Raw genomic sequence first — 10,760 nt, 5'->3', positions numbered from 1 at the left:
ATAAAACCAACAAAAATACTAAATGTACATTTTAACAAACCTGATGCTGCTTTTAAATCTAGTTTAACTGATTTATGAATTCATCATCTTATTAATCTCTGAGCCTTAAACAGCTTCTTCTTCTTCTTCTTCTTCTTCTTCTTCTTCTTCTGCAGAAAGCGTACAGCATCAACCGCGAGCCGCCGTCCAAGCAGCCGTGTGTGAAGAATGGAAAACACAGCAGAGGTGAGTCTGAAGCTCTCTGACATCATCACATGACATCATCACATGACATCATCACAGGGAATAACGATCAGTAATCAATACGCTGATCCATCAGTAATATATATAAACATTAATATATAAACATTAATATATATAATTCTTTATGAGTGAAACATTAATGATGTATTTATGTTTAACAGTATTTATTTTTTATTGATGTGCCAGAAACAACAAACATAACACATTGTTTATGTACAACCATCAACCTTCAAGACTTTAGCCCCCCCCCCCCCCCCCTCCCCCCTCCCCCCCTCAATTTATGTTTCTTCCGGTTTAGCGTTTACATTGTATATGTGGGGGGTTTATTTTGGAGGGGTGGAGAGGAAGTGTGTGTTTTTGTGCTGACGAAAAAAGGTGAAGTGAAGAAGAGTAATAAGGGAAGAAGAAGAGCGCACGTCCTGTTCAACAGCAGAGCCTCCGTGTTTTTACTTTATAGTCTGTAAGTATAGGCGTCCATATGCTCAGTGACATTGGTGGATGGTTGATGACGTTTTTACCCAGAATACACTTGGAGCCAATATCGGCGATCCGCTAGTAAATGTGCACGTTGTAAAGTTAACTGTGAGAGTGAAATGAAGCCGGTCATGATGCAGCACAACATTTTATTACATGTTTTACACTTAACTCCATGACTAAAGTCAGTCCTTGTAAAGTTGACTCATCCTGACTGGGGACAACCTATATAACCCCTCACATATCCATTGATTCTGGTACTTGTGAATATAATGTTACTCAGATCCACCCGTGGAAGGTTCTGCTTCCATGACCCAAACTGGCCGGGAGAGGGGATCCCCTTCCCTTTCTATACGGTCCGGGTGAGGGGCCCGGCTCCTCTGGGCCCGGGCTGGGGGAGTACCGCCCTCCGTAAGCTCCGCCCCTGCAGCTGACCGATATATCAGTCTGGGTCTAGAGTCCAGCACCGCTCACTAGAATCAATAATCAATAATTAATATGAAGGACGGATGTTTGAACCCTTTCTGCTGGTCTGAGACCCGTCTGCAGCTGCAGCACAGCGGGTCAGGAAGTAGAGCGGCTCGTCCACCAATCAGAAGATCGGTGGTTCGATTCCCGGCTCCTCCGGTCTGCATGTTGGTGCTGAACCCCAAACTGCTCCCGTTGCTATGCCAACGGTGTGTGAATGTTAGTCTCCTCCTGATGAGCAGGTTCTGTTATCAGTGTGAATGAGACAGAGTAGAAAACACTTTATAAGTTCAGTTAAACCTGCTGAACTCACAAGAGAAGAGGAGGAGGAGGAAGAGGAGGAGGAGGAAGAGCAGAGGGGGAGCAGAAGAAAAGGAGGAGGAGCAGAGGAGGAGGAGGAGCAGAAGAGGAGGAGGAAGAGGAGGAGGAGCAGAGGAGGAGGAGCAGAAGAAAAGGAGGAGGAGCAGAGGATCATGTGACTGTTGTTTTACACTGAGCTCAGTGAGGAGAACATGCAGACTGACTCACACTGAGACCTGAACCAGGACCAGGACCAGGACCAGGACCAGGACCAGGACCAGGACCAGGACCAGGACCAGGACCAGAACCAGGACCAGGACCAGGACCTGAACCAGGACCAGGACCAGGACCAGGACCAGGACCAGGACCAGGATATGGATCAGAGGACCAGCATGGTGAAGTCTGGTGAGACTGAATAATGACAGATTACTCATCAGATGTGTTGTTGCTATGGAAACGACGTGTCAGCTGATTCAGTGTGTCCGGATGTTAAAGCTCAGTGACTGGTTCAGATTTAAGCTGCTCATAAATAATTCATGTGTTCATGATGTTATAGCTCGTTGCTAACGGTAATAAAGCTTCCTCAGGGTTTAACAGACGCTGCTGTTAAAGTCGCACAAAGTTCTGGTCCAGTACTCTGTGGTCCAGTTGGTCCTGGTCTGTTATTGATCCTGTTGGAGATGATCAGACAGACGTTCTCTTACTGGAACCTGCTCAGTGAAACAGAGACATGAACTAAAGTCAATAAACCAACAAAGCTTCAGTTTACACTTCCTGTTAGAATCAATATCAAAGTCCACAAAACCCTCAGAGGCAAAGTTCACCTGCTGCTGTTTGTCTGCAGCACCAAACCCGATGTCTCACAGCTGATGTCTGTCTCACAGCTGATGTCTCACAGCTGATGTCTCACAGCTGATGTCTCACAGCTGATGTCTCACAGCTGATGTCTCACAGCCGATGTCTCACAGCTGATGTCTCACAGCTGATGTCTCACAGCTGATGTCTCACAGCTGATGTCTCACAGCTGATGTCTCACAGCTGATGTCTCACAGCTGATGTCTCACAGCTGATGTCTCACAGCTGATGTCTCACAGCTGATGTCTCACAGCTGATGTCTCACAGCCGATGTCTCACAGCTGATGTCTCACAGCCGATGTCTCACAGCTGATGTCTCACAGCTGATGTCTGTCTCACAGCTGATGTCTCACAGCTGATGTCTCACAGCTGATGTCTCACAGCTGATGTCTCACAGCTGATGTCTGTCTCACAGCTGATGTCTCACAGCCGATGTCTCACAGCTGATGTCTCACAGCCGATGTCTCACAGCTGATGTCTCACAGCTGATGTCTGTCTCACAGCCGATGTCTCACAGCTGATGTCTCACAGCCGATGTCTCACAGCTGATGTCTCACAGCTGATGTCTCACAGCTGATGATCACAGCTGATGTCTCACAGCCGATGTCTCACAGCTGATGTCTGTCTCACAGCTGATGATCACAGCTGATGTCTCACAGCCGATGTCTCACAGCCGATGTCTCACAGCTGATGTCTCACAGCTGATGTCTCACAGCTGATGTCTCACAGCTGATGTCTCACAGCTGATGATCACAGCTGATGTCTGTCTCATTGAAGCTCTGCTGTGAAGCCTCTACGTCTATAAGAGAGGAAACGTCTCTGAGCGTTGAAGCTCCGTCAAGGTGGAGCAGAAAGAACGCAGTGAGACAACTTCCTGTTTCCTGTTTACATGATAACATTTAACCTTAAGGAAGATTCTTCCTCTTTGTTTATGGATCATTTTCATTCAGTGTGTTTCTAAACCCAGAATATCAGACTCCATGTTAACCTGCTGCTGCTTCCTCAGTCAGAAGGTTGTTGGTTTGATTCCCAGCTGGGTTAATGCTCCTCTTCCTCTCACTGACTCAGACCTGCAGCTGAATGAATCTCAGCTTCACCTTTCATCACTTCATCAGACCAGAGGAGACGCTGCTCACTTTATATTACTGTTAGTTTAGTTTTGCTTTTAATTGTGTTCGCTGAGAAAGAAAGAAGAGAAAGAAGAGAAAGAAGAGGAAGAAGAGAAAGAAGGAGGAGGTGCAGACAGGAGGAGGTGCTGACAGGAGGAGGTGCAGGCAGGAGGAGGTGCAGGCAGGAGGAGGTGCAGAGAAGAGGAGGTGCAGAGAAGAGGAGGTGCAGGCAGGAGGAGGTGCAGACAGGAGGAGGTGCAGGCAGGAGGAGGTGCAGAGAAGAGGAGGTGCAGGCAGGAGGAGGTGCAGACAGGAGGAGGTGCAGGCAGGAGGAGGTGCAGGCAGGAGGAGGTGCAGACAGGAGGAAGTGCAGGTAGGAGGAGGTGCAGGCAGGAGGAGGTGCAGACAGGAGGAGGTGCAGACAGGAGGAGGTGCAGACAGGAGGAGGTGCAGGAGGAGGAGGTGCAGGCAGGAGGAGGTGCAGGAGGAGGAGGTGCAGGCAGGAGGAGGTGCAGACAGGAGGAGGTGCAGAGAAGAGGAGGTGCAGACAGGAGGAGGTGCAGGAGGAGGAGGTGCAGGCAGGAGGAGGTGCAGACAGGAGGAGGTGCAGGCAGGAGGAGGTGCAGACAGGAGGAGGTGCAGGCAGGAGGAGGTGCAGACAGGAGGAGGTGCAGGCAGGAGGAGGTGCAGACAGGAGGAGGTGCAGGCAGGAGGAGGTGCAGACAGGAGGAGGTGCAGACAGGAGGAGGTGCAGGCAGGAGGAGGTGCAGACAGGAGGAGGTGCAGACAGGAGGAGGTGCAGGCAGGAGGAGGTGCAGACAGGAGGAGGTGCAGAGAAGAGGAGGTGCAGACAGGAGGAGGTGCAGACAGGAGGAGGTGCAGTGAAATATGAAGCTTCTCTGATCTCTGGTGTCAGTTTTGAGTCTTTGTGAAACTTGATCTTTGTCTCAGAGACTCGGATCAGATGCCGATAATCTGTTCTTTCTTTCCTTCTTTCCTTCTTTCTTTCTTTCTTTCTTTCTTTCCTTCTTTCCTTCTTTCTTTCTTTCTTTCCTTCCTTCTTTCTTTCCTTCTTTCTTTCTTTCTTTCTTTCTTTCCTTCTTTCTTTCTTTCTTTCTTTCCTTCTTTCCTTCTTTCTTTCTTTCTTTCTTTCCTTCTTTCTTTCTTTCTTTCTTTCTCTGAGCATGTGCATGCTGGGAGTTGTGGGAGAGTGAGTGGTGAAGGACTTTTTTCTCTGGCACGGAAGTTTCTTTTCTTTTTCAATCTGTGGCCGTAGGACTTTTTCTTGTTTTCTCTTTTCTTTGCATGATCAGGTAAAGGGTTTTTCTGTTTAACTTGGAAACTGATAGTGTATTCGGCGGCTTTTGCCGCTGGCTTTTCTGGTGCGATGGCGTCAGGTGAAACGCCGACCGTGTCTATTAAGAATGGGGTTAGAATAGTTTCTGACCCGGTGTGACAGTTGAGCAGGTATTACTTGCGGTGGGAGATCAGATTGGGCACAGCAATCTGTGTTTTGCGTCCCGGATGAATAAAGCAATTGTTGTGTTTTTGAAGGAGGAGCGCTTCGTGCGTAAATTGATCGAAAATGGCATTATCCTGAATGATTTGTTTGTTCAAGTCTCTCCTCTGGCTGTGCCTTCGATTAAAATCACTATCTCTGGTGTACCACCATTCATTCCTAATACGATGTTAGAGAGTGAGTTGAGACGTTTTGGTAAATTTGCAAGCGGGTTTAATAGTGTGAGTTTGGGCTGTAAGGACCCGAAGCTTTCTCATGTGCAGTCCCTCCGTAGACAGGTTTACATGTTTTTGGATTCGCCAACACAATCTTTGGAAGTGTCTTTCAGATTGAAATATGAAGGTGGATATTATATGGTGTATGCCAACTCCAACACAAAGTGTTTTGAATGTGGAGATGTGGGGCATAAGCGCTTTGCGTGTCCGCATAAAAAGCCGGCGGAGCAGGCTGCGGAAGGTCGCTCGGATTCAAACAGTCAGGCTCACAATGAGGCTGAGACTGGTGAACAGACTAAAGATGAGGCTGAGACTGGTGAACAGGCTAAAGATGAGGCTGAGACTGGTGAACAGACTAAAGATGAGGCTGAGACTGGTGAGCAGGCTAAAGATGAGGCTGAGACTGGTGAACAGACTAAAGATGAGGCTGAGACTGGTGAACAGGCTAAAGATGAGGCTGAGACTGGTGAACAGACTAAAGATGAGGCTGAGACTGGTGAACAGGCTCACAATGAGGCTGAGACTGGTGAACAGGCTCAAGATGAGGCTGAGACTGGTGAACAGGCTAAAGATGAGGCTGAGACTGGTGAACAGACTAAAGATGAGGCTGAGACTGGTGAACAGGCTAAAGATGAGGCTGAGACTGGTGAACAGACTAAAGATGAGGCTGAGACTGGTGAACAGACTAAAGATGAGGCTGAGACTGGTGAACAGGCTAAAGATGAGGCTGAGACTGGTGAGCAGGCTAAAGATGAGGCTGAGACTGGTGAACAGACTAAAGATGAGGCTGAGACTGGTGAACAGGCTAAAGATGAGGCTGAGACTGGTGAACAGGCTCACAATGAGGCTGAGACTGGTGAACAGACTAAAGATGAGGCTGAGACTGGTGAACAGACTAAAGATGAGGCTGAGACTGGTGAACAGGCTAAAGATGAGGCTGAGACTGGTGAGCAGGCTCACAATGAGGCTGAGACTGGTGAACAGGCTAAAGATGAGGCTGAGACTGGTGAACAGGCTAAAGATGAGGCTGAGACTGGTGAACAGGCTAAAGATGAGGCTGAGACTGGTGAACAGACTAAAGATGAGGCTGAGACTGGTGAACAGACTAAAGATGAGGCTGAGACTGGTGAACAGACTAAAGATGAGGCTGAGACTGGTGAACAGACTAAAGATGAGGCTGAGACTGGTGAACAGGCTCACAATGAGGCTGCGGTTGAGCCAAATATGAATGAAGGGCAGGGTGAAAGAGTGGATGATACCAGCTCCACAGTAGTGAGGGAGGATCAGCAGGGAAGCAGCGCAGATAAAGATGGTGAGTCAGCGTCCGCTGCAACATCACTTCATGGCAGTCAAGTGCTAAGTGATGGTGATGACATGGAATATGAAACGGGATCTGAAGTTGCATCTGAAAGTGGCGAGTGTAGTCGTGGGGGAGATATATATACTCTAGAAGACATCATTTACTATTTGGATGAGACTTATGGTAGACCTGTTAAACTTACAGATTATTTCAAAGACACTGAGAAATTCATTTCCTCTGTTTCTGTGTTGCTAAGAACACATGGAATGGCCTTACAGGTAGGACAGTGGGATGGGGACAGGAGACCATGTCTACCTGGAGGGTTGGAGTGGGGAACTAATGGCTTGAAGGTTTTAGGGGTCTTTTTAGGGACAAGTGCATTTCAACAACAGAACTGGGAAGGTCTTTTGGAGAAGGTGTGTGCCAAGTTGTGTAAATGGAAATGGCTCCTTCCTCAGCTGTCCTATAGGGGACGAGTCCTTGTGGTTAATAACCTAGTCGCCTCGACACTGTGGCACAAATTATCTGTTTTATCTCCACCCAAAGGTCTTATTGAGGAGATCCAGAGGGCTCTGATAGAGTTTTTCTGGTCTGGCAGGCATTGGGTTCGTGCTGCTGCTTTGTACTTGCCAGGACAAGAGGGAGGACAGGGTTTAATGGATGTGTCCTCCAGAATTTTGGCTTTTCGGCTGAGGGCGGCACAGAGGCTGCTGTATCATCATGGACTAAGGTGGCAAGAAACTGCAGAGATCATTTTGAAAAGAGTTGGTCGTCTCGGATATGGTAAGCAACTTTTTCTTCTGAGACTTGGAGAGATGGACCTTGATGGGCTCACTCCCTTCTACTCGTCAGTTCTGCAGGCGTGGCAGGTGCTGAAGGCTGAAAGAGATCCGGAGTCACGGCGTGGACCATGGTTGTTGGAAGAGCCATTGTTTTTTAGTGAATTCATAAAGTCAGAGACCCTGTCTTCAGCTAGTCTGAGAACTGCATTCCGTGAAGCCAGCTGTGTAAAATTGGGACATCTGCTTAAGTCTACACTGTCAAATACTGATGTTTTGGGGGAGATGGATAAAATAAGATCTTCCAGACTGAAGTCCAGAATTGTGACAGAGGTTTTCAGGTCCATACCGGAGAGTCTGAGAGGTTCTGTAGAACACTATGTCGACCAGTGGAATGATGATGGAAGATATGTTTTTCCATCCTTGACTGTTGTCCCTGCTGTTGCGGATTGGGAGGACGAAGAGGATTCTCTTCTGACTTTTACATCTCCACAGTTGGGGGTGTTTGAGAGACTGACAAAAAAAGCAGCATATATGATTTGTGTCAAAGTGTCACATTATCGCTCTCTCACAGGAGTGAAAGTGTCGAGGTGGGCTGAGTTTTTTGGCCCGGGCAAATCCCCAAAAGGCTGCTGGAGAAGTTTGTACAAGCTGCCCATTGATAAGAGGACAGCTGACCTCCAGTGGAGGGTTGTACATGGTGCAGTAGCTACAAACAGATACGTGGCACACCTGGATCCGGACCAAAATGATAGCTGCCCTTTCTGTTCACAGACTGAGACCGTAGCACATTTGTTTGTTAGTTGTCCAAGATTGAAAGGGTTATTTGAGTTAGTTCGGTTATGGTTTCAGGGTTTAGGAGAAGTTTTTTCTTTTGAGTTATTTATTTTTGGTCCACGCTACTCAGCAAAAAAGAAAGGAGTGCATACTTTAATTAATTTTTTACTAATAATAAATGATTGATTGTTTATTTCCTGTGTGGACTCTAACTGGCCGGTTAGTGACAGATCTGTAAAGGCTTCACATTAACAACTAGAAGGTAATGATGTGAACCACGGGCGGTGGTGATGGAGGCTAGGGCCTAATGTCAGAATGAACGAGCCGCAGCTGTTGTCTGCAGCTGCGGTAACAAGCTAACGTTAGCGGGTTAACAATGTAACGTTAGCGGGTTAACAAGGTAACGTTAGCGGGTTAACAAGGTAACGTTAGCGGGTTAACAATGTAACGTTAGCGGGTTAACAAGGTAACGTTAGCGGGTTAACAATGTAACGTTAGCGGGTTAACAAGGTAACGTTAGCGGGGTAACAATGTAACGTTAGCGGGTTAACAAGGTAACGTTAGCGGGGTAACAATGTAACGTTAGCGGGTTAACAAGGTAACGTTAGCGGGTTAACAAGCTAACGTTAGCGGGTTAACAAGGTAACGTTAGCGGGTTAACAATGTAACGTTAGCGGGTTAACAATGTAACGTTAGCGGGTTAACAATGTAACGTTAGCGGGTTAACAAGGTAACGTTAGCGGGTTAACAATGTAACGTTGGCGGGTTAACAATGTAACGTTGGCGGGTTAACAATGTAACGTTATCGGGTTAACAAGGTAACGTTAGCGGGTTAACAATGTAACGTTAGCGGGTTAACAAGGTAACGTTAGCGGGTTAACAATGTAACGTTAGCGGGTTAACAATGTAACGTTAGCGGGTTAACAAGGTAACGTTAGCGGGTTAACAATGTAACGTTAGCGGGTTAACAAGGTAACGTTAGCGGGTTAACAATGTAACGTTAGCGGGTTAACAATGTAACGTAAGCGGGTTAACAATGTAACGTTAGCGGGTTAACAACGTAACGTTATCGGGTTAACAAGGTAACGTTAGCGGGTTAACAACGTAACGTTAGCGGGTTAACAGTTGTTCCGTACCGTGCTGAAGCAGGATGCCCCCCCCCTGTCCCCCGCTGGCCCGCACTCACATTACCTCAAACCCAACTGTACTCAGGCACGGTTACCTCCCACACATTGAGCAAAAACCAGTAAAAGTAAGACTTAGTTTAATGACTTTAACTTTCGTTAGTTTATATAATGCAGATTAGTAAAATATGACTTTAATGAAGGTCACAGTCACAGATAATAAACTTACCATCTCATAATTGTGGTAGCAGCGGTGCAGCAGATGTAATGAAGTCCACGCAGCACGCTGGATGCTAACTAATATTAAGCCTATAGCCTTTTCATTATAATGTCCATGGACATAAATTTGAGTGCTTTTCCCTTAATAATGATAAAATAATACACAAAGAATGGTTGGATTGGGAACCCATATATGCATAATGTCTCCACTAAATGACCAGGGCTCAGCTAGTGTTGCCTTTTAAAAATCATCGATTTCTCGGGATTCCCTGGAAAATTGGCTTCTTTTCCCGGGATTTAAAATGTCTTATTTTCGGGAAAATATTCATCGAGTGCGCATGTGTGACCACGTGTACCTCTTATTATCTCCATAATATTAAATATGACATGACGTCATGTTGGCAGCTCAGTTGGGAGTGAGAACGCGTTGCCATGGTGCTAGAAAAGATAAAAATAGCCTATCGACCACCAGCAGTTGCTTTGATGCGCTAGCTAGTCTGTTCTCATTAATAACATCATATTATTAAAGTTAGCTAGTCTGTTCTCATTAATAACATCATATTATTAATGTTAGCTAGTCTGGTCTCATTAATAACATCATATTATTAAAGTTAGCTAGTCTGGTCTCATTAATAACATCATATTATTAAAGTTAGCTAGTCTGTTCTCATTAATAACATCATATTATTAAAGCTAGCTAGTCTGTTCTCATTAATAACATCATATTATTAATGCTAGCTAGTCTGGTCTCATTAATAACATCATATTATTAAAGCTAGCTAGTCTGGTCTCATTAATAACATCATATTATTAAAGCTAGCTAGTCTGGTCTCATTAATAACATCATATTATTAAAGCTAGCTAGACTGTTCTCATTAATAACATCATATTATTAAAGCTAGCTAGTCTGTTCTCATTAATAACATCATATTATTAAAGCTAGCTAGTCTGGTCTCATTAATAACATCATATTATTAATGTTAGCTAGTCTGTTCTCATTAATAACATCATATTATTAATGTTAGCTAGTCTGGTCTCATTAATAACATCATATTATTAAAGTTAGCTAGTCTGTTCTCATTAATAACATCATATTATTAATGTTAGCTAGTCTGTTCTCATTAATAACATCATATTATTAAAGTTAGCTAGTCTGTTCTCATTAATAACATCATATTATTAATGTTAGCTAGTCTGGTCTCATTAATAACATCATATTATTAAAGCTAGCTAGTCTGTTCTCATTAATAACATAATATTATTAAAGCAGGACTGTTTTCATACTGCAGTCTATAATAAAACATGATCACTGTGTTTTATGTTTGATTTAAATATAAAATCAAACTGATGAAGTTTTGAAGATGTTTTATTTTGACAA

The 10,760-nt window shown here is 45.2% G+C and overlaps 1 protein-coding gene across 3 annotated transcripts in view; it reads left to right on the top strand.

Annotated features, from left to right (window-relative positions):
- The first annotated feature begins 1,657 nt into the window (after window positions 1-1,657).
- LOC133977850 (protein FAM107B-like) overlaps window positions 1,658-10,760 on the top strand; it is an 11,941-nt gene continuing 2,838 nt past the window's right edge. The window contains exon 1 of one of the 3 annotated variants that reach the window (XM_062416146.1): window positions 1,658-1,890. In XM_062416146.1, the coding sequence (XP_062272130.1) occupies window positions 1,860-1,890 (31 nt within the window). In that variant the 5' untranslated portion in view covers window positions 1,658-1,859. The remainder of the gene's footprint in view (window positions 1,891-10,760) is intronic. The other 2 variants (XM_062416145.1, XM_062416144.1) reach the window with 2 other exon arrangements.

This window comes from Scomber scombrus, chromosome 3 (assembly GCF_963691925.1).
Source record: "Scomber scombrus chromosome 3, fScoSco1.1, whole genome shotgun sequence".
Taxonomy (NCBI): domain Eukaryota; kingdom Metazoa; phylum Chordata; class Actinopteri; order Scombriformes; family Scombridae; genus Scomber; species Scomber scombrus.
This window is presented reverse-complemented; position numbering and strand designations above follow the sequence as displayed.